The sequence below is a fragment of the Gymnogyps californianus genome, chromosome 29 (assembly GCF_018139145.2).
Source record: "Gymnogyps californianus isolate 813 chromosome 29, ASM1813914v2, whole genome shotgun sequence".
Lineage (NCBI taxonomy): Eukaryota > Metazoa > Chordata > Aves > Accipitriformes > Cathartidae > Gymnogyps > Gymnogyps californianus.
The window spans coordinates 971,680-994,328 of NC_059499.1; the positions used below are offsets into that span (position 1 = coordinate 971,680).

General features: G+C 67.1%; 2 protein-coding genes across 2 annotated transcripts; both read left to right on the top strand.

Annotated features, from left to right (window-relative positions):
* The first annotated feature begins 113 nt into the window (after positions 1–113).
* Positions 114–11,093, top strand: INSRR (insulin receptor related receptor). Its single transcript, XM_050912250.1, has 22 exons — positions 114–207; positions 2,362–2,913; positions 4,069–4,381; positions 4,487–4,629; positions 4,791–4,935; positions 5,040–5,254; positions 5,324–5,450; positions 5,612–5,850; positions 5,929–6,096; positions 6,245–6,434; positions 6,559–6,600; positions 6,709–6,974; positions 7,126–7,262; positions 7,466–7,631; positions 8,672–8,780; positions 8,886–8,956; positions 9,536–9,765; positions 9,846–9,956; positions 10,065–10,224; positions 10,311–10,440; positions 10,516–10,650; positions 10,829–11,093. The coding sequence occupies exons 1-22, from the start codon at positions 114–116 to the stop codon at positions 11,091–11,093; spliced, it is 4,008 nt and encodes a 1,335-aa protein (XP_050768207.1).
* Positions 11,094–13,196: 2,103 nt separating this feature from the next.
* NTRK1 (neurotrophic receptor tyrosine kinase 1) lies at positions 13,197–22,649 on the top strand (the record flags this gene model as incomplete). Its single annotated transcript, XM_050912189.1, has 17 exons — positions 13,197–13,378; positions 15,188–15,262; positions 15,423–15,494; positions 15,976–16,044; positions 16,403–16,557; positions 16,687–16,835; positions 16,988–17,114; positions 17,195–17,524; positions 17,783–17,800; positions 17,990–18,048; positions 18,293–18,395; positions 18,833–18,979; positions 19,084–19,214; positions 19,319–19,491; positions 21,561–21,801; positions 22,213–22,371; positions 22,479–22,649. Coding segments are annotated over exons 1-17 (2,361 nt in total), but the record flags the coding sequence as incomplete, so codon positions are not given.

Sequence of the window (22,649 nt, forward strand, 5' to 3'; positions counted from 1 at the left end):
GTGCCGCGGGTGCCGGCGGGGAGTGCCGGCCGGACACGGCGTGCGAGGCCGGACACGGTGTAGCAGCGCCTGAAGCGGGACGGGGACGGGACCCCAGGGGGTCCCACTCGGGGATGGGGACGAGGGCGCTGGGTGCCCTGCGGCTGGGGGTGACGCTGCTGGTCCTCGGTCCCCTCCCGCTGCCCCCTGTGCGGGCCCCCTCCGAAAGTAAGTGCCTGGAAGGGGGTGGCCGGGAGTGGGGTGGGGGTCCCTCGCTTGAGGGGGTCAGCCCTGGGGTTGGGGGGGTCGGGGGGGGGGTGCTGCGTGGCGATGCCCGTGGGGGCTTGCAAGAGCCAAACCCTGAGGCAAAGCTCTTTCGGTGCTCCCTGCCTCAGTTTCCCCCCCATATGCTGTGGACCCCCCCCCATGTGAGGGCAGGAGGGGCAGAGCGTGGGACCCCCCCCACTGCTGGGATGGGAAGAGGGGAGCGTGGTGGGGGGCTCGGCCGGAGCCGGGGGCATCGATCGCTTGGCACCGCCGGGAGCTGGAATGGTGGAAAAGCGTAGCTGGGTGGGAGCCGGGGCCGGCACCGCTGCTCCCGGCGCTGCTGCTGGGATGGAAAACGGCTGGGGAGGGGGTGGCATGGAGGGGAGGGGGGGCGACGGTGGGTCCCGGCTCTCGTGGCCATGGCGGGGGACATCTGGGCTCCTGTCCCAGCTCCGCTGGCCGGCAGGCGCTGGGGGCACCCCAGGAGGGCTGGGTTCGGGGTCTGTCGGTCTGTCCTGCCTTCTCCTCTCCCCGCCGCCCCGTGCCTCAGTTTCCCCCAGCGCCGAGGGGGTGTGCTGAGGGGGTGGGAGCGATGGAGGAAGGGGGGGATGAAGCATCCCAGTGCTGGGGCTGTGGCGAGAGCTGCCCGGGGGGACGCGCCTCGCTGTGTCTGCTCCACCGGGGACCCTTGTCCCCTCTCTGTCCCCCCAGGGACACTGGGGGACCCCTGTCCCCTTGCGCGGTGGAGGGACAGGGTGACTTTGCCAAGGTCAGGGAGGGTGGCGGCGGCAGCGGGGGCTGAACCCCCGGGGCCGGTGCTGCACCCACGGCTGGTCCCTCGGTCCTGCGGGAGGATGGAGGGGACCCCCGTGTCCTCACCGGGGACGGGGGGGGACACACATGGCTCCCCCTGGCCGGCACCAGCCCCCTGCAAAGGACCGAGCCCCGGTGCGGGGCTGGGGGTGAGGGACACGCGTCTGCCTGCGTGATCCTGCCGCTGCAGGCAGCTGCCAGGGCCGCGGTGCCCGCGGTTAATGAGTGACACCGAGAGGGGAAAAACACCGCCGGGCATGCGTTCACGAGGATACGGCCACGAGCCGTAGGCCCAGGCTGGCTGCGGACAGACGAGGGGCAAACCATGCACCCGGACCCTCGCCGGGACCTGGACCGTGCCGGCGAGCTGCGTGCCGCGTGCTGGCCGGCTGGTCTCCGCGGCATGGGTGGCCAAGCTGGGGTGCCGGTGTTGCCTGGTGTTTAGGGTACACGCCGAGCCGGCCGTGTTTACTCCGGGTGTTTACAGTAAATCCCTCGCCGGGATCTCAGCGGCTTCTTTCCACCATAATTTGGCGTCAGGTTTCAGGCCGGGGATGCTGCCAGTGGGAAGCTGCCGGCTCATCCTGGCTCTTGCATCCCCGCTGGGACCGGGAGGCGCTCGGCCTTGTGCTGCTGCCGATGCTCCCGCTCCCTGCCAGGGTCCAGCTGGAAAAGCCCCGGGATGGCAAACCCACTGCCGGGGCCGTGCCGCCTGGGTGCCTGCGGTAGCCTCCTGTGCCCTGTTAGCCGCCTGGGCACCGTGCCGGGGAGTTAATGGGAACGACCTTGCGGGAGCTGCCAGCCCACTGGGTAACCACACCTCTGTGGGGGGGGAAGATGCTGTGAGCCCCCCATGGCTGCCCCACAGCTCGGGGAAGGGGGAAAGCCCTCTGCACCCCCCAGCCAGACCCTCCCCTGCCCCCCCCAGGGTGGGCAGCGGGGCTGGGACGTGGGCCTGGGGCTGACATGGGGCGAGACGGCCGCCCCCGGGGAGCCAGACCTCGTTAGCATCACCGCTCGCCGCGCTGACGGACGCGTCGTGCCCCGGAGAGCCGCAGCGCGCCGGCTGCCTGTCAGAGCCGCTCGCGTCTCCCCGACTGCCCAAACCGATTGCAGCCACATTTGACAGGCAGCGCCGGGATATTAAACATCCCCCCCCCCCCCCCCCCGCCTCGCCCCGAGCATCACTGCGGCCCCAGCGATGGGCGCAGCGGGGGGATCCCTGGCTGGGGGTGGGGATGGTGTGGGGGGGGCAGCTGCCCTGTCCCTGCTGCCCACGGGGTCCCCCTCTCGCCACCCCAGTCTGCGGCAGCATGGACATCCGCAACGACGTCTCCCAGCTCCAGAAGCTGGAGAACTGCTCCATCATCGAGGGCAACCTGCAGATCCTGCTGATGTTCACCACGGGCGCCGAGGATTTTCGGGGGCTCAGCTTCCCTCGCCTGCTCATGATTACCGAGTACCTGCTCCTTTTCCGCGTCTACGGGCTGGAAAGCCTGCGGGATCTCTTCCCCAACCTCTCCGTCATCCGCGGCACCAACCTCTTCTTCAGCTACGCCTTGGTCATCTTCGAGATGCCGCATCTGCGGGACGTGGGGCTGCACAGCCTGGGCCACGTCCTGCGCGGCTCGGTCCGCATCGAACGCAACCAGGAGCTTTGCCACCTCTCCACCATCGACTGGGGGCTGCTGTTGCCCGACGCCGTGGACAACACCTACATCGTCGGCAATAAGTTGGCCGAAGAGTGCGCCGACGTCTGCCCGGGCATCTTGGACGTGGAGAAGCCGTGTGCGCAGACCAGCGTCAACGGGCAGCTGGATTATCGCTGCTGGACATCCAGCTACTGCCAGAAAGGTAGGTGCCGGCAGCACGGGGCTCGATCGTGCCGGCGGCTTTGCCAGGATGGTGCCGGTTTGCACCGTGGCGGCTGTAGGGTAAACGGGGAGGGCACTGGGGAAGGCTGGTGGAGCCGCAAGGGGATGGCAGGCCCTGGCACGTGGCCGTCGCTCCCCTGCTGCTGGGAGCGTGCCGCACCGGCAGCGCGGTGGGGGTAACCGGATCCGTGCTGTATCATCCTCCGGAGGAGAGGCCAGCTCCCGGCTGCCATGTTTTCCCAGCGGCGAGGTAAATACGGGCCCCTCCCGGGCTCGTTTGCTGTAAACAGGAGACCTGGTAATGAAATATATACTATAAACACAGATCCTTATCGGGGCTGTAACCTCGGCTGCTGCCCCGGCACCGGCTGCACCGGGCAGCTGGGGCTCAGCATGGGCTGAGCCTCACCCCGTCCATCCGTCTGTCCTGCCGTCTATCCGTGCAGCCCTTCCTCTGCCTGTCCAGCTGGTCACACGGCCACCCGTTGACCCTCCTGGCCCTCCGTCCACTCACCCTTTGGTCATCCCTGCATCCCTCCGCCCGTTCCTGCATCCCTCCATCTGTCCCTGCATCCCTCCATCCTTCCATCCCTCCATCCTTCCATTCTTCCATCCCTCCATCCATCCCTCCCTGCATCACTCTGTCCCTTCATCCCACCATGCATCCCTCCCTGCTTCCCTGCATCCCTCCGTCACTTCTTCCTTGCATCCCTCTATCCCTTCCTGCATCTCTCCATCCCCTTCATCCCTGCATCCCTGTCTCCCTCCATTCCTGCATCCCCGCATCCCTGCATCCCTCCCTCCGTTTTTGCATCCCTCCATCCCTCCCTCCATCCCTCCCTCCATCTCTGCATCCCTCCATCCCTGCATCCCTCCATCCCTGCATCCCTCCATCCCTGAATCCCTTCATCCCTGCATCCCTGCATCACTCCATCTATCCCTCCATCCCTCCACCCCTCTCCCCTTGCCCCCCCAGAGCCGGAGGGCGTCGGCAGCTCCCCCCCAGCTCTTCCCACCTCTTCCCTCTCACCCCTGTGCGGAGCCCGATCCCCCTGCCCCGCCGTGCTGCCCCGGGGCCGGGCGATCTGCTCCCGGAGGATTCTCCTCGCCCACGGCGCCGTCTCTTTCCTGGCAGTGTGCCCGTGCGGCGCGGGCTCGGCGTGTACGGCGGCGGGCGAGTGCTGCCACGCCGAGTGCTTGGGGGGTTGCGGGCGACCCCGCGACAACCGAGCCTGCGTCGCCTGCCGCCACTTCCACTTCAACGGGCACTGCCTGCCCTCCTGCCCGCCCCGCACCTACGAGTACGAGGGCTGGCGCTGCGTCACCGCCGAGTACTGCGCCAGCCTCCGCAAGGTCTCCGACAACCCCCGCGACGCCTCCAAGTTCGTCATCCACCACCGGCAGTGCCTTTCCGAGTGTCCCTCGGGCTACACCAGGAATGAGAGCAGGTCGGAAGGGTCCCCGCTGCTTCACCCCATCTCCCGCCCTCCGGCACGGGCACGGGGGTGGCATGGTGCCCGGCTCACATCCCGTCCCCGTCCTCCTGCCCGCAGCATCTTCTGCCACAAGTGCGAGGGGCTGTGCCCCAAGGTGTGCAAGGTGGGCACCAAGACCATCGATTCGACGCGGGCGGCGCAGGAGCTGGGGGGCTGCACCCTCCTCGAGGGCAACCTCATCGTGAACATTCGCCGGGGCTGTGAGTGCCGGATCCGCGCCCGCCACCGCAACCCACCCCGGGTGGGAGAGCTGCCATGGGGTGCAGGGGGGTGAAGGAGGAGGGGGGTCTTTTCCCTTGCAGGGTGAATTAATGGGGGGGGTGCCCCCCTCCCCATGCTCACGCCCGTGGGTTGTCCCCAGATAACCTGGCCTCGGAGCTGCAGAGCAGCCTGGGGCTCATCGAGACCATCACGGGCTTCTTGAAGATCAAGCACTCCTTTGCCCTCGTCTCCTTGTCCTTCTTCAAGAACCTCAAGCTGATCCGCGGCGACTCCATGGTGGACGGGTGAGGATGGGGTGTGGGTTGGGGGACACACACACACACACACACACACGTGTGGTTTTGGGGGTGCCCGTGCCCACTGCCTCCATCCATGTCTCCTCCTCCAGGAATTACACCCTGTACGTCCTGGATAACCAGAACCTGCAGCAGCTCTGGGACTGGAGCCACCACGTCCTCTCCATCCCCGTGGGCAAGATGTACTTCGCCTTCAACCCCAAGCTGTGCCTGGCCGAGATCTACCGCATGGAGGAGGTGACGGGCACCAAAGGCCGGCAGAACAAGGCGGAGATCAACCCCCGCACCAACGGGGACCGGGCGTCCTGTGAGTACGGGGACGGGGACACCCGGCAGTGCCGCGACCCCCTGCCCGAACCCTGCCTCCTCTCCGCAGGCAAGACCCAGACCCTGCGCTTCATCTCTAACGTCACCGAGTCCGACCGCATCTTCCTCAAGTGGGAGCGGTACCGGCCCCCCGAGTACCGGGACCTCCTCAGCTTCATCGTCTACTACAAGGAGTCGTAAGTGCTCGCCGTCCCCAACTTGTCCCCATCGCGGAGGGCTTGGGAACCCCAGCCCATGGTGTTCTTGTGTGCTGGTGGGTTGCTGGACCTCGGGGGGAGTTGTGTGGCTGGGAGGGGGTTCCCAGGACCACCCCCCCTGATGCCCGGTATGGGGGCAGACCCTTCCAGAACGTGTCAGAGTACGTGGGGCAGGACGCCTGCGGGGCGCAGAGCTGGAACGTGCTGGACGTGGAGCTGCCGCTCAGCAGCGAGCAGGCGCCGGGGGTGGCCCTGCTCAACCTCCGCCCCTGGACCCAATACGCCATCTTCGTCCGCGCCATCACCCTCACCACCGCCGAGGAAGGACGCAACTACGGGGCGCAGAGCGAGGTGGTCTACATCCGTACCATGCCGGCGGGTAAGGGGCTGGTGAGGGGGCCGGGGATGCCCATGGTGGCCCCCCAAAAGACGGACTGACACCCTCGTGTCCGCCCAGCTCCGACGGTGCCCCGGGACGTCATCTCCATGTCCAACTCCTCCTCCCACATCGTGGTGCGTTGGAAGCCGCCCACGCAGCGCAACGGCAACATCACCTACTACCTGGTGCTGTGGCAGCAGCTGGCCGAGGACATGGAGCTCTACGTCAACGACTACTGCCACAAAGGTGAGGGCAGGCAGGGCAGGCAGGGCTGCCGGGCAGGGGCAGCGCAGGCAGGTTGAGCGCAGCAGCCGGGGACACCGGTGGGAAAAGGGATGTTCCCACCGAGCTGGGCTCAGGCAGCGCTGCCAGCCCTGCCCGTCTCTGCCCGCAGGTCTGAAGCTGCCCACCAGCAGCGCGGACACCCGCTTCGGGGACGGGGATGGCCCCGAGGTGGAGCAGGACGCGGAGGAGCGGTGCTGCCCCTGCCGCCCCGCCGACGGGCAGCTCCGCATGGAGGGCGAAGCCGAGTCCTTCCAGAAGAAGTTCGAGAACTTCCTCCACAACTCCATCATCATCCCTAGGTGCCGTCCGGAGGGGTCCCCGTGTCAGGGGGGGTCCCCCAGGCTGGGTGCGTGGGTCTGCCCCGGGTGGGGGGTCCAGTGGCTGCTCCCGGCAGATCCTTGAACCGATTTCCCGCTGTCTCAGGCCACCCTGGAAGGTGACGTCCATCAACAAGAACCCGCAGAGGTGAGCGGGGACCACGCGACCCTGGAGGATCTCCTCTCCCCTGCTCGATTTTGGGGGACAACCCAGGCGTCCTGGCTCCCCACCGCCTCCTGTCCCCATCTCCCGCAGGACCCCGAAGCGGCGCAGGGATGTGGTGGCCGTCACATCCCCGGCCAACGCCTCCTCGGCGGAGCCGCCAGCCCCGAGCCGCGCCGGGGGTGAGCCCAAACCCGACTTCCAGATCTTCGAGGACAAAGTGGTACGCGACCGGGCGGTGCTGTCGCGGCTGCGGCATTTCACCGAGTACCGCATCGACATCCACGCCTGCAACCACGCCGCGCACACCGTGGGCTGCAGCGCCGCCACCTTCGTCTTTGCCAGGACTATGCCCGAGCGTACGTCCCGGCAGCCTCCCCTCCTCCCAAACCCTGCCTCGGCGATGCCGGGATGCTCTGGGGTCCTGGCACCTTCAAGATGGGGGACTGGCAGCGGGTTGGGGTCCAGGTGATGCCCCCAGGAGCTGACCCCCTTTGTGCCCCTCTCCAGTGCAAGCCGACAACATTCCCGGCAACGTCACGTGGGAGCCGGCCGGCAAGAACAGCGTCCTGCTGCGCTGGGAAGAGCCCAGGAACCCCAACGGGCTCATCCTCAAGTATGAGATCAAGTACAGCCGCGAGAGCGAGGTGAGGGCCCCCCCGTGGCACCCCCTGCCCGGCCCTGCCAGGCCTGCTTACGGGGGACAGCACCCTTCCCATCCCTTCCCATCCCATCCCATCCCATCCCATCCCATCCCATCCCATCCCATCTCCTTCCCCCGAGGCTTGTGCATGGCTGGGGTGGGGATGAAGCCCCCCGTCGCCACCCGCTTTGTCCCCCCCCCCCCCAGGAGGTCACCACCGTCGTCTGCGTCTCCCGTCACCGCTACTCCAAGTACGGGGGGGTCCACCTGGCTCTGCTCCAGCCCGGGAACTACTCGGCCAAGGTCCGGGCCACCTCGCTGGCCGGCAACGGCTCGTGGACGGGGCTCGTTAAGTTTTACATCCTGGGGCCAGGTACCCGTGGGGGACAAGGGGGGACGCCAGCGGGGTCCCCGGGCAGGCAGGGAAGGCGGGGGGGGCTGTGAGGCCGGGAAGCTGGGCTTCAGGGGGTGCTGCTGGATCAGGGCACTGGGGAATTGGGGATGCTGGTGGGCTGGGGAGATGGAGGGTTGGGGGATGCTGCTGGGCTGGGGTGCTGGGGATGAGGGGATGCTCCTGGACTGGATAGCTGGGGATCAGGGAATGCTGCTGGACTGGGATGCTCAGGATCAGGGGATGCTGCTGGACTGGGATGCTGAGGATCAGGTGATGCTCCGGATCAGGGGATGCTCCTGGATTGGGATGCTCAGGATCAGGGGATGCTGCTGGACCGGGATGCTGAGGATCAGGGGATGCTGCTGGACTGGGATGCTCAGGATCAGGGGATGCTGAGGATCAGGGGATGCTGCTGGACTGGGATGCTGAGGATCAGGGGATGCTCAGGATCAGGGGATGCTGCTGGACTGGGATGCTCAGGATCAGGGGATGCTCCTGGATTGGGATGCTCAGGATCAGGGGATGCTGCTGGACTGGGATGCTGAGGATCAGGGGATGCTCCGGATCAGGGGATGCTCCTGGATTGGGATGCTCAGGATCAGGGGATGCTCCTGGATTGGGATGCTGAGGATCAGGGGATGCTGAGGATCAGGGGATGCTGCTGGACTGGGATGCTCAGGATCAGGGGATGCTCCTGGATTGGGATGCTCAGGATCAGGGGATGCTGCTGGACCGGGATGCTGAGGATCAGGGGATGCTCCTGGACTGGGATGCTGAGGATCAGGGGATGCTGCTGGACCGGGATGCTCAGGATCAGGGGATGCTGCTGGATTGGGGGATCTAGGGGACTGGGGGCTGCTCTGGGCCAGGGACACCCAGAGATCAGTGGGTGCTGCTGGTCTGGGGAGCTGGGGGCTCCCCCTCTCTGGCCCACCAGTGGTGGTGGGACAAGCGTGCCTGCACCGTGTGGGGCGGGACGAGTGCTCGGGCCCTGGCCCACGGCCGCCTGCTCCCGGCAGCCGAGGAGGAGTCCGGCAGCTTCTACGTCCTGCTCACCGTCACGCCCGTGGCCCTCATGGTGCTCATCTCCTGCCTCGCCGTCTTCGTCTTCTTCTACAACAAGAAGAGGTAGCGCCCCTCCCTGCGCCCCCGGGGCTGGGCTGGGGAAGGGTCGTGGGGAGGTGGCATCGTGTCCTCGCTCCCCATCCTCTGAGTGACGCCCACCCCTCGCAGGAGCAACGACGGGTACCCCAGCGGGACGCTCTACGCCTCCGTCAACCCCGAGTACTTCAGTGCCTCGGACAGTACGTCGGGACGGGCAGGGGCGTCCCTGGGGGTCTGCTGCTCCCTTCCCTTGCCGGGGCCGTGCTGGCGGGGATGGGGATGGGATGGGAGGAGGATGGGGATGGGATGGGATGAGGATGGGGATGGGATGGGGATGGTGACAGGATGGGGATGGTGATGGGATGAGGATGGGATAGGGATGGAGATGGAGATGGGGACGAGGATGGTGATGGGATGGGGATGGATGTGGAGATGGGGATGGGGATTGGGATGGAGGTGGAGATGGGGATGGAGGTGGAGATGGTGATGGGATGGGGATGGTAACAGGGATGGAGATGGAGATGGTGATGGGATGGGGATGGTGACAGGGATGGAGATGGAGATGGGGATGGGATGGGGATGGGGATGAGGATGGTGATGGAGGTGGAGATGGGGATGGAGATGGGGATGGGATGGGGATGGGGATGGTGACGGGGATGGGGATGATGATGGTGATGGGGATGGAGACAGAGATTGGGATGGGGAGGGACATGGTGATGGGGATGGTGACAGTGATGGGGATGGTGAGAGTGATGGGGTGGTGCCCCCTCGCCCCGCAGTGTACATGCCTGATGAGTGGGAGGTGTCGCGGGAGAAGATCACGGTGATCCGGGAGCTGGGGCAGGGCTCCTTCGGGATGGTGTACGAGGGGCTGGCGCTGGGGCTGGCCGCTGAGGGCGAGGAGACCAAGGTGGCCCTGAAGACGGTCAACGAGTTGGCCACCATGCGGGAGCGCATCGAGTTCCTCAACGAGGCCTCCGTCATGAAAGCCTTCAAGTGCCACCACGTGGTAGGTGGGCAGCTGAGGGGGAGGGAGGTGGCATGGGGGGGTCCGGCCACTCACGTGTCACCCCTCTTTATCCCCCCCAGGTCCGTCTGCTCGGCGTCGTGTCCCAGGGCCAGCCAGCTTTGGTCATCATGGAGCTGATGACGCGCGGGGACCTGAAGAGCTACTTGCGCTCGCTCAGGCCTGACGCTGAGGTGAGGGGCTGGCCGGGTGCCGCAGAGTCCTGCGGGCGAAGGGGCACCCACCTCGTTCCCGGGGGGTCCCCGGTGTGTCCCAGCCCCGACTCTCTGTGCACGGTGCAGAACAACCCCGGGCTGCCGCTGCCGTCGCTCAAGGACATGATTCAGATGGCGGGGGAGATCGCCGACGGCATGGCCTACCTCAACGCCAACAAGTTCGTGCACCGGGACCTGGCCGCCCGCAACTGCATGGTGTCCGAGGACTTCACCGTCAAGATCGGAGGTGGGTGGGCAGCGGCGGGCAGGCTCGCTGCCAGCCCCGCATCTCCCGGTGCTCGCGCCTTCCTCCTCCTCTTCCTCCTCCACCAGATTTCGGCATGACCCGGGATATCTACGAGACGGATTATTATCGGAAAGGGGGCAAGGGGCTGCTCCCCGTCCGCTGGATGTCCCCAGAGGCCCTCAAGGACGGCATCTTCAACACGCAGTCCGATGTCTGGTAGGTGTTGGGGTGGGGGGAGCCCGGGGAGATTTGGGGGGACGTCCCCCCGGCTAAGCGGCGGCGTGCCGGCAGGTCCTTCGGCGTGGTGCTGTGGGAGATCGCCACGCTGGCCGAGCAGCCCTACCAGGGCATGTCCAACGAGCAGGTCCTGCGCTTCGTCATGGACAACGGCGTCCTGGAGCGGCCTGAAAACTGCCCCGACAAACTGTGAGTGGTGGGAGGAGACCCCCCCTCCCGCCTCCGGACCCTCACCCTGCTGCGGGAAAGGCTGGGGGTGAAAACCGGCACCGAGCCCATCACCCTGGCCTGTGGTCTCTGCAGCGTTGGGATGGCCGTGGGGTGCCGGGGCCCCCCCCAAACCCAGCGGGCACCCTCTCTCCCGCAGCCATGAGCTGATGTGCCTGTGCTGGCAGCAGAACCCGCGCCAGCGCCCTTCCTTCGTCCAGCTCCTGGAGAGCATCAAGGACCACATGGCACCCGCTTTCCGCACCCTCTCCTTCTTCTACAGCCCCGAGAACCGCCGGCGCGGCTCGGGCGAACCCTCCGACGCCGAGACGGATCAATCCCCCGGGGAGGACGAGCCCCCCGCGTCCCCCCTGCCCTCCCGCAAGGACCGCAGCCCCGGCCAGCTCCCCAACGGGACGGCCTGACTCTGATCCTGGGGTGTCCTCGGACCCGCGCTGGACTCTGCACCCCCCCCCCCCGCCCTCCTCCAGCTGCCCCCCCACTGCTGGGGACCCCCCCCCCCCCCCCCGTGTTATTTATTGCTTCCAAGGGCCCGGCCGAGGAGCGGGTGCCTTGGGAAGGGGGTGGCAGGCAAAGCGAGGATGCTCTGTGGGGTGCATTTCCCCTGGGAATAAATTGGGGTGCCCCAAGTCGGGGGGAGGGTGTGTGGGGGGGGCTGCTGGTTGGGAGGACACCACCCCGGTCATTCTTTATTTTTTTGGGGGGGGGAAATGGGTGTATGGGGGTGGGGAGCGGGTTTTGGGGTTCGGGGTCCCCCCACCAACCTGCCTCTGCCGCCAGTCCCCAGCCACCCGGCAAAGAGGTCAGTAGTGAGACCCCCCATTTTACAGGTGGGGAAACTGAGGCACGGGGCAGCCCTGCAGCAGGAGACGCCTGGGGCCGCCCTCATGCCTCCTCCCAGTCCCCGGCACTGAGACCAGTGTCGGGGCCGTGCTGGTCCGCGGAAGGGGCTTCACTGTCTAATCTGTGGCCGTGGGATGAGCGCGAATAAAGGGAGACGAAGCTCGGCCGTGGCGGTGCCTGGTTTGTGGGGGTCACGGGGGGGGTGGGGGTGGTGGCACACGGGGCTTTCCAATCCCCCCCCCTCCCCGCCAGCCCCATCCGCTTCCTGCGTGCCCCGGCTGTGGCTTTGCCCTGCGGTGCCCGAACCGGGGGCGTTTCTGGGGAAAAACGTCAAAGCAGTGGAATTTGGGAAGACGTGGCGGGGCGGCAGCCACCGGCCAGCTCTGCCGGGGGGGGGGGGCTGCTGGGGATGGCCAGCGGCGTTTCACGGGAGATCGCCCCAGGGGCGAACCGTGGCCCCACGGGTGCCACTGGGGGCTGGTGTGGGAGATGGAGCCATGCGGGAGGAATGCAGGCTGAGAATGTGCTAAACTCAGTGCACAGATGAGCCACCCCCGAGGTGCTTTGGGATGAGCTCGGGGACAGGCAGCAGCTGGGTGGGGATGGGGACCCATGGAGGGAGGGTGGTGGGTGCACACCAGCCGTGCCCTGCCTCCCTGGGGAGGAGGAGGAGGAGGGTCCCAGCCAGGGGTGACAGCTGGGGATGGGGCCACTGTGCCACCAAACACCCCCTCTGCCTCCAGCCTCTCTGCACCCCAAAATAATGGGGTGCTGGGGGAAGAGCCCGAGTCAGGGCAGCTCCGTCGTGCTTTGAGATTTTGGGGGCACAGCCTAGGGAGGGGTGTGACAGGTTGGGGGACTCTTGGTGGCCCCATGAGCCCAGGGGTGCTGGTGTGACGTCCCCTGTCCCTTACGTGCAGCCAGCTCTGGGTTGGAGCCAGGTCTTGGATGTGCGTGTGCGTGCGTACATGCGTGTGCATACTTGTGCACGCGTGTGCATACTTGTGCACGCGTGTGCCCCGGCATGGTTGGGGGTTCTCATGCCGGGACGCTGCTTTGTGGGGCTGGGGGGGGGGGGGAGGGCAGGTTTGGGGCTGGGGGGTGCAGGTCGTAGGGTGCCAGCGTGCAGGCAGGGTGCCGGCAGGGTGCAAGCGTCTAGGTAGGGTGCAGGTACGGATGGCACAAGCATGCAGGCAGGGCACAGGCATGCAGGCAGGGTGCAGCGGTCCAGGCAAAGTGCAGGTACGTAGGCAGGGTGCAGGCAGGGTGCAGGCAGGCGTCCTGCTCGCTACCCGTGTGCGGCAGGACACCCCTCCGTGGGGCGGGGGGCTCCGGGCAGGGCTGCAGCCGAGCCTCCCCCCCCCCCCCCGCCATCCAACCCCGGGCCGGGGGCTTCCCGGGTCCCGAGTGCCGGTGAGTCACGGGCGGGGGGGCCCGGCGCTGCCCCTCCATCCCCGCCCGCGGGCCCCGGGGCGGGGGGGGGGTCTCCGGTGCCGGGGCGGGGGCGGTGCCGGGGCGGGGGGAGCCGCCGGCCCCTCCCGGGAGGCCGGTCCCTGCGATGCTCTTAAGCCCCGCACGGCCCCGTGTTCGGGCTGCCGGGCAAGTGCGAGGGAGGGCGGCACCGGGCACCGGGCACCGGCACCGGGTCCGACACCGGCCCCGCGATGCCGTCGCTGCCCGCCTGGCTCTGCCTGGCCGTTCTGCTGCTGCCCCTGCCCGCCCCGGGCGCTGCCGGTCCCTGCCCCCGACCCTGCCGCTGCCCCCGGGCCGGTACCTTGCTCTGCCGGGAGCCCGGCACCGTGGGCAGCCTTGCCCGGTTGCTGGGAACCGGCGGCTTCACCGACGTGTGAGTGGGGCTGGGGGGACGGGGCCGTGGGGCGGGGGGTGATGGGGCTGGGGGACAGGGCGATGGAGCAGGGGGTGATGGAGCTTGGGGACCAGGCAGAGGGGCTGGGGGTGATGGGGCTGAGGGATGCGGTGACGGGGCTGGGGGTGATGGAGCTGGGGGACAGGGCTATGGAGCTGAGGGGGAATGGAGCTCAGGGATGGGGATGATGGGGCTGGGGGCGATGGAACTCGGGAGCTGGGGGCGATGGGCTGAGGGGTGCGGTGATGGGGTGGGGGGCGGTGGGGCTGGGCGTGATGGAGCGATGGGGCTCGGGGACAGGGCGATGGGGCTGGGGGACGGTGATGATGGAGGCGATGGGGATGACGGAGCTTGGGACGGGGCGATGGGGCTGGGCTGGGGCAGTGATGGAGCAGGGAGCACTCCGAGGCTGAGACCGCGGCAGTGGGGCTGGATCTGCTATGGGGCTGAAATCCCTGTGGGGAGTGGGGCTGCTTGGTGGGAGGTGTTGGGGGCTGCAAAGACGGGGGGAGCCCTGCTGCATCCCCCCAGGGAGCGAGTCAGGGGCTGAGGGCAGCTCTTCGCCCCCTCCCGCAGCGATGCCAGGGGGAGCGATGGGCTGAGGGCGCAGCGGTGTCCCTGGGCAGGGAGCACCCATGCCGTGGTGGGGCAGGGCCGGGGTGCAGGGAGGGACGGAGCCCCTTGTCCCTACCCTGGCAGGGCTGTCACCCTGCCCTGGGGCCTGTGGGTTGGGATGCTGAGAGAGGTCTGAGGGGGGCACCCGAATTTGCTGGTTTGGGGGGATCTCCTCTGCTCTCGCTCATCCCCCTGTTCCAGGGCTCATGCTGGGGAGAGGAGGGCTGGAGTGAGCAGAGGCGAGGAGGGTGCTGGGGGTGGGGGGGGTATGGGGTGCTGGGTGATACCGGGGTGCCTGGCCTCCTGGGTCCTCCCCCTGCCGCAGCCCTGGCTGTGCCGCATTGCCGGGGGCTGGCTGCGGCATGTCTCCGTGCCTCAGTTTCCCCCACGTGCTGGGGGATGCTGCGCCGCGGGGCGCTGCCAGCTCTTTGTTCGCTGGTGGGTGGGGTGGGTGGTGGCGGGGATGGCGGTCCCCCGAGAGACCCCCAGCCGGCCGGCCCGCTGCCCCGGCCTCCCTCGTCCCTCCCACCCCTGCAGCCTCATCCATGGGGGTGGCGGTAGGGAACCCCCCCCCACGGACGGGGGTCAGTGGGACCGAAACCCCCTCGGTGTGGGTCTGAATCCCCACAATTTGGGGTTTGCAGGAGCAGCCCCTGGGGTGGGAAAACCCCGCACCCGCTCCCAAAGGGGCTTTCCTTCACCCCCTGCCTTGGGAAAAGGGGAGGGGGGGGACACAACAGTCGGTGCCCCCCATCCCATCGCAGGACACTGTGGGGTGCAAGGAAAGGTGGGGACCCACGGAGGAGTGGGACTGAGACCTGGCAAACTCACTCTCTGGGTGAGACCGCGGGCTCCAAGTGGTGGCTCAGCCCCGGCCCCGCACGGCACACACCGGCCGGAGACTCAGTGCCAGCAGGATCGGCTGCTGCCATCCCCGGCCCCCCCTTCCCAGCTCATCCCTGTCTGCCCAGGGGAAACTGAGGCACAGCGGGGCAACTCAGCTCCGTCCCTGTCCCCGTCCCCAGCCACAGGCTGGTGTGGGGTAGTGCAGGCACAGCCTGGGGAGGGGGAGAGCCGTGGCCCCCCGCTCCCCTCGCCCCACGCTTTGCTGGCAGCCCCTGGCATGGGGGGGTCCTGGGGCTGCTCCCCAATCCCCCCTCATTTGCTTTCCAGCGTCATCGAGAACCAGCAGACGCTGACGACCTTGACCCGGGCTGACACCAGGATGCTGCGGGACCTCAGGAGCCTGTGAGCACCCCGGGGTGGGATCCCTGCACAGGGAAATGGGGGGGGGGGGATGCCTGGGGGATCCCCAGAGCTTGATCCCGCTGTGGGGAGGCAAAGGGGGTGTTCCCAGGATGGGGATTCGGGGTCCCCAGTGCGGGTGCTCAGCCCTTCCCTCCCCCAGCACCATCTCCAGGTCGGGGCTGCAGCACATCTCTACCGACGCCTTCCTGGACACCCCCAGGCTGAGCCACGTGTGAGTATTCCCCCCCCCCAATTCCCCACCTCAACCACCCCCCCAGTTTTGGGGCTCGGCCCCCCCCTCCCCGCAGGCGCTCGGCCCCGGCGCAGGGTGGCTGGTCCCCGCGCCCGGGCAGGATCGATGGTGTCCCGCTGCCCATCGGCACATCAGCCAGGCCGGGGGGGCCGCGTGGGGCTCTGCCGCTGAGTGGGAAACCATTGATCAGGGGCAGGAGTGCGGGCAGCTGCCGGCCCCCCCGGGAGCTCCATGCTGCCCTGGTGCGGGAGGGGACCCCAGAAAGCAGGGGGGGGACCCTGTCGTGGGGTGCGTGGGGCTCCCCCTTTGCAGGGAGGTGCCTGAAGGCTGGTGGCACCCTGGCAGAGGTGGTTTTGCTTGGTCACGGCGTGTCCCGGCCAGACCCTCTGCAAGGGTGGAGTGATGCAGGAGGGGGGGGACTGCGGTGGGAGGGGGTGGCTGACGGGATCTGTCCCGGCAGGAATCTCTCCTCCAACGCGCTGCACAGCCTTTCCTGGAAGACCTTCCAGCATCTGCCCCTGCAAGAGCTGTGAGTGATGTTGGGGGGGGGGGGGAGGGAGAAGCAACTGCAGAGCCTCCGCTGCCGGGGATGCACCCCCGGGGTGACACGAAGGCAGGGATGGGGCTGGGGACACAGCGAGACGGTGGCTCTGACAGCCACGGGCGTGGGGACGGGGACAGGGGTGGCACGCGCGGCCCGGCGCCTGGCCCTGGGCGCATCCGGGAGCACCAGCAGCGCTCGGTGCAGGATCAGCGCAGCCGGGGCTGGGGATGCCGGCATCCAGCCCGGGCTGACCCCGCTGGGGACGTAGCCGCCTGTGTATGAGCCGGAGCCCGGGCCACCGCATTCCGTTTGACCCCTTGTCCTCTTCCCTTCCCCATCTCAGCATCCTGGTGGGAAATCCCTTCAACTGCTCCTGCGGCCTCCGCTGGCTGCAGCTCTGGCAGAACGGGAGCCGGGCCGAACTGGGGAACCAGTCGCTGGGCTGCTGGGAGGGCAGCGTGCTGGTCCCCCTGGGCAGCCAGCCCCTCCGCGCCTGCGGTACGTGGCAGGGGACCCCGCCGGGTTTGGGTGCTGGGTTTGTCCCCCTTCCTGAGCTGCTTGGCTGGGGACAGCAGGGGGGGGACGATGACACACACGTGGCCCCGCTCACCCCCTTCTCCTCGGCAGAGCCCCCGACCGTCCGCATCGAGCACTCCGAGGCGGTGCTGCGCCAAGGGGACAGCGTCAACCTCACCTGCCACATCGCCGCCGAGCCACCGGCCACCGGGGAATGGGTGGTCCCCGAGGTGGGACTCGAGCTGCCTGTCGTCACCAAGGCAAGCTCAGCCTCGCTGGAGCACGGCCGGGGACCTTCCCGGCAGCACTGTCCCTGCCGCAGCATCCTCTCGCATGGAGGGGGGGGGGGATGCAGGAGCTGGCACAGCTCTTGCGGGGGGCTGTTTGCTCACTGTCCCGGTGCTCCCAGCAGGTCTCAGACTGGGAGATCGTCTTGGAGATCAGCAATGTCTCCTCCAACCTCAACCACAAAGACCTGACGTGCCGGGCGGAGAACGCGGCGGGGCCGGCGGAGGACAGCGTGACGCTGAACGTCACTTGTGAGCAGCCCGGAGGGGGCCGGCGTGGGCGCCGGGTGAGGGGGCCGGCTCGGGGACCCACCCGACTCTGTTTCCCCCAGTTCCCCCAGTGATCCTGCTCCTGCACGAAGCCATCCCCCAGCACTTCTGGTGCATCCCCTTCTCGGTGGACAGCAATCCCGTCCCCAGCATCCGCTGGCTCTTCAACGGCACGGCCCTGGCCGAGGGACCCTACATCCACACCCGCATCGTGGAGTACGAGCACAACTCCACCGTCCTCCACGGCTGCCTCCAGCTCAACCGTCCCACGCACGTCAACAACGGCAACTACACCCTCCTCGTCCACAACCCCCTGGGCTTTGCCGCCCGCAGCGTCCAGGGGCGTTTCATGGAAAACCCCTTCAGCTTCAGCCCCGAGGAGCCCATTCCCGGTAGGTGCCGGGAAACACCGGGCAAAGGGGGGGGGGGGGGGGCTGCCTGAGGGCTCCCCCCGCTAAGCCCGGTCTCAGCGGAGGAGATGCGCCGCATCTCTCCTTGAATCGGTGTGCAAAGTGGGTTGTAGCTGGCTCTCCGAGCAAGGCCCGATGTGCCTCAGTTTCCCCAGAAGCGGGAGGGGGGGCAGGATGGGGTGCTCTCGCCTGGGGAATAACGAAGGTTTCTCCTTTCTCTCTCCCTTTGGGCTGCACCAGTGTCTCTGTCTCCACTGGGTGAGTGACCGGGCACGCTGCTCCCCAACGGGGTCCCCGCTGCAGCAGGCACAACCCCCTGCCCCAGCCCCCAAAATGTGCATATCCCCCCCCCCCCCCCCATCAGGACCCCCCCCCCTTGCTGCGACCACCCCAGGGGAAAGGGACCCCCTGCCCCACGCTCACCCTGCGCCCTTCTCCCCGCCCCAGGCACCAGGAACAGCTCGCTGGAGGGGCCCGTGGAGACGACGGACGAGCACACTTTCGGGGTGAGGGGATGCTCCGTGGTTTGGGTTGGGGGGACCAGGACACCCGCGGGAGGGTGGGACAAATCCTTAGGGCCCAGCCAAACCAGAGCCAAGCGGGATGGGGGCATGTGATGGGGATGAAAGGCAGAGTCCCGGTGCCTCAGTTTCCCCTGCGGCAGCTCCTGGGACTTGCGGCCATCTCAGCCCCCTGAGGACCGGGAGAAGGGACCTGGTGGGACCCCAACCCCGTCCCTGCCGTCACCAGGTCTCGGTGGCCGTGGCGCTGGCCGTGTTTGCCTGCCTCTTCCTCTCCGTCATGCTCATCGTGCTCAACAAGTGCGGGCGCCGGTCCAAGTTCGGCATTAACCGTGAGTCCCCCCTCCGCCTCACCCGGTGCCGCGGGGGGATTCAAGCCGTGGCACGGGGACACCCCCGGTTCCCACATCCGTGGGGCAGCCGGGGCTGGTGCCGGGTACCCGGATTGGGACACGGCTGCTGGGTGATGGTCCCTGCAGGGACCGGACCGTGGGTGGGGGACCATGGAGTTGGGACCACGGGTGGGGAACGTGGGTGGGGAGCGTGGAGGGGTGCCGGCTCCCCGCCGGCAGCGCGGGCAGCAGCTGCTAATTCACTCCTGGAATGGATTCAGCCTCTAAATGGGTTTGATCGGGCTGCCTGGCCCCCGGGGGCCGGCCGGGGTGCGGGGGGGGGATGCTCGGCAGAGCCTGGCACTGGCTGCACTGGCTGAGGGGGTGGGGGGGGCTGTGGGACCCCCCCTCGATGGCCTTGTCCTTGTCCCCGCAAGGCTCGGCGGTGCTGGCCCAAGAGGACGACCTGGCCATGTCCCTGCACTTCATGAACCTGGGCAGCAGCCCTCTCTCCTCGGCCGAGAGCAAGCTGGAGGGGCTGAAAAGCAACTTCATCGAGAACCCCCAGTATTTCTGCGACACCTGTAAGGGTGGGGGGGACAGCCACGGTCCCCGAGCATCCTCTCATGCACTCATCCCTAACCTGGGGCGGGGGGGGCACCCCACTGACGGGTGGGGGTCCCCCCAGGCGTGCACCACGTGCAGCGACAGGACATCGTGCTGAAGTGGGAGCTGGGCGAAGGCGCCTTCGGGAAGGTTTTCTTGGCCGAGTGCTACAACCTCCTCCCGGAGCAGGAGAAGATGCTGGTGGCCGTGAAGGTGAGGAGAGAGAGAGAGGGGGGGGGGGAATGATGCCGGGGGGGTCGGGGGTCCATGCCGGGGGGGTTGTGGGTCAGTGCCGGGTTGACACCGTGTGCCGGCAGGCGTTGAAGGAGGTGACGGAAAGCGCCCGCTTGGATTTCCAACGCGAAGCTGAGCTGCTGACGGTGCTGCAGCACGAACACATCGTCAAGTTTTACGGCGTCTGCACCGAGGGCGAACCCCTCATCATGGTCTTCGAGTACATGAAGCACGGCGACCTCAACCGCTTCCTCAGGTGGGCTGGGGGGGGGGGGGTCCCGTCCCGTTTCCTTCCCCCCCCACCCCCCCCCCTTTGCCGCTCCATCAGCGCAGCCAGCCTGCTCCCTGCTAATGCAGCCCTCCTTGCAATATTGATTAGATTAGCTGTCTGAGAGGCTTAAATAGAGAGAGATTGGCCATCAGCTGGAATAAGCAGAGACTTTTCGATTGCCCCCCCAGGTATTGCTGCTAGACGGGGGGGGGGGGGCTGCCAGAGGCATCGCTTTAGTGGCCGCGCGATGAGCTCTGAGACGTGGCTTTTATGATTATTGTTATGGGAGTTGGCATTAATGGTTCTGCCGAGCAGAGCCCCCCTCAAGCTCCCGACCGCGGCTGCTCCGGCACGGCTGTCAGCCGCGCTCGGCATCAAAGGCAGAGCGGCTGGAGGCGGCCGGAGCCCCGCTGGCCCCCGGCCCGCCTCGCACGCCCCGGCTTCACACGCGCCGCCGCGCTTTCACACCCGGCCTGCGCGGGCTCGTGCCCCCTGACGCGTGGCCATCCTCGGCACTGTGGTCCGTGTGTGTGCACGCACGCACATACACACCCTTCCCTGGCATCTGTGCACACCTTTTCCCCGTGCATGCCCACACATGCATGTCCTTCCCTGGCATGTGTGGACACGTGTGCACGCCCTTCTCCTGTGTGCATGCACACACGTGCACACCCTTCCCTGACATGCATGCATACAAGTGCACACTTTTCCCCCGTGCATGCACACCCTTCCCTGGCGTGCATGCACACAAGTGCATGCTTGTCCCTGGTATCTGCGCACATATATGTACGCCCTTCCCCTGCATGCGTGCACACACGTGTATAGCCTTCCCTGGCATGTGCGCACATATGTGCATGCCCTTCCCTGGCGTGCATGCATACAACTGCACGCCTTTCCCCTGTGCATATGCACAGATGTGCACATCCTTCTCTGGCGTGCATGCACATATATGCGTGCCCTTCCCCTCTGTGCATGCACACACATGTATACATCCTTCCCTGGCAAACGTGCACACATGTGCATGCCCTTCCCTGCCATGCATGCACACAAGTGTACCCCTTTCCCTTGTGCATGCACACACGTGCGCACCCTTCCCCTGTGCATGCGCACAAATCTGCACGCCCTTCCCTGGCATGCATGCACACCAGTGCATGCCTTTCCCTTGTGCATGCACACACGTGCGCACCCTTCCCTGACACACGTGCGCACCCTTCCCCTGTGCATGTGCACAAATCTGCACGCCCTTCCCTGGCATGCACGCACACAAGCGTACCCCTTTCCCTTGTGCATGCACACACGTGCGCACCCTTCCCTGACACATGTGCGCACCCTTCCCCTGTGCATGTGCACAAATCTGCACGTCCTTCCCTGGCATGCATGCACACAAGTGTACCCCTTTCCCTTGTGCATGCACACACGTGTGCACCCTTCCCGGGCACACGTGCGCACCCTTCCCCTGTGCATGTGCACAAATCTGCACGCCCTTCCCTGGCATGCATGCACACCAGTGCATGCCTTTCCCTTGTGCATGCACACACGTGTGCACCCTTCCCGGGCACACGTGCGCACCCTTCCCCTGTGCATGTGCACAAATCTGCACGCCCTTCCCTGGCATGCATGCACACAAGTGCATGCCTTTCCCTTGTGCATGCACACACGTGTGCACCCTTCCCTGACACACGTGCGCACCCTTCCCCTGTGCATGCGCACAAATCTGCACGCCCTTCCCTGGCACGCACGCGCACCAAGTGCATGCCTTTCCCTTGTGCATGCACACACATACGCACACCCTTCCGTGGCACTGTGTGCACGCTTGTGCGCACCCTTCCCCTGTGTGCATGCACACATATATGTACTTCCTTCCCTGGCATGCATGCATATGTGTGCACACCCTTCCCCAGCCTTCACGCACACGTGCACCTCCTTCCCGGCACGTGCGTGCGCAGCCCTTCCCCTGCCTTCGCACGCATCATGCCCACCCCCCCGCCCTGTATGCATCCCCCCCCCCCATTCTCGCTCGTCCCCCGCTCCGAGCAGCCCCTCTGCCCCGGCAGGTCCCACGGCCCCGACGCCAAGATCCTGGACCAGGGGCAGGGGCAGCCCTGCGGGCAGCTGACGCTGAGCCACATGCTGCAGATCGCCACGCAGATCGCTTCGGGCATGGTCTACCTCGCCTCCCTTCACTTCGTTCACCGTGACCTTGCCACCCGCAACTGCCTGGTGGGTCACGACCTGGTGGTGAAGATCGGGGATTTCGGCATGTCCCGGGATATCTACAGCACCGACTATTACCGGGTGAGTGGGCCGGTGAGCTGCCCCATCCCTCCTCTCCGGCTCCGTGGGGGGGGCCACGCTCCATTTTTCCCTCTTAGATGCTGCCTCCCAACCCATCTCCAGATTGAATCATAGACTGGTTTGGGTTGGAAGGGACCTTCGAAGGCCATCTGGTCCAACCCGCCCCGGCCATGAGCAGGGACATCTTCTGCTAGGTCAGGTTGCTCAGAGCCCCCTCCAACTTGACCTTGAATGTCTCCAGGGATGGGGCATCTCCCACCTCTCTGGGCAACCCGTGCCGGTGTTTTAGCCTCAGCGGAAAAACATTTCTGCCTTCTATCTAGTCTGAGGCGTGCTTAATGAGCAGGGCTAGGGCTGGGGGGCAAACGGGGGGGGGGATCCCTGTCCCGCTGACGGCCCCGCTGCGGGCAGGTGGGGGGCAGGACCATGCTACCCATCCGCTGGATGCCCCCCGAGAGCATCCTCTACCGTAAATTCACCACCGAGAGCGATATCTGGAGCTTCGGCGTGGTGCTCTGGGAGATCTTCACCTACGGGAAGCAGCCGTGGTACCAGCTCTCCAACACCGAGGTGAGCGAGTCGGGGGGACGAGGATGGCGGCAGACCCCCACGGGGGTACCCGAGGGGGGGGGGGGGGGTTGAGGGGGTTACTCCATCTCCGTCCCCGGTTTCCGCAGGCCATCGAGTGCATCACGCAGGGGCGGGAGCTGGAGCGTCCTCGCACGTGTCCCTCCGAGGTGTACGCCATCATGCAGAGCTGCTGGCAGCGGGAGCCCCAGCAGCGCCGGCCCATCAAGGAGATCCACAGCCACCTCCAGGCCCTTGTCAAGACCCCCCCCGTCTACCTG

Bases quoted from the DNA above. Each gene is read 5' to 3' on its own strand.
- INSRR (XM_050912250.1), top strand. From the start codon at position 114: ATGGGGACGAGGGCGCTGGGTGCCCTGCGGCTGGGGGTGACGCTGCTG. The intron at 6,601-6,708 runs GTGAGCGGGGAC...CATCTCCCGCAG, and splicing joins ATCAACAAGAACCCGCAGAG to GACCCCGAAGCGGCGCAGGG. The intron at 7,632-8,671 runs GTACCCGTGGGG...TGCTCCCGGCAG, and splicing joins GTTTTACATCCTGGGGCCAG to CCGAGGAGGAGTCCGGCAGC.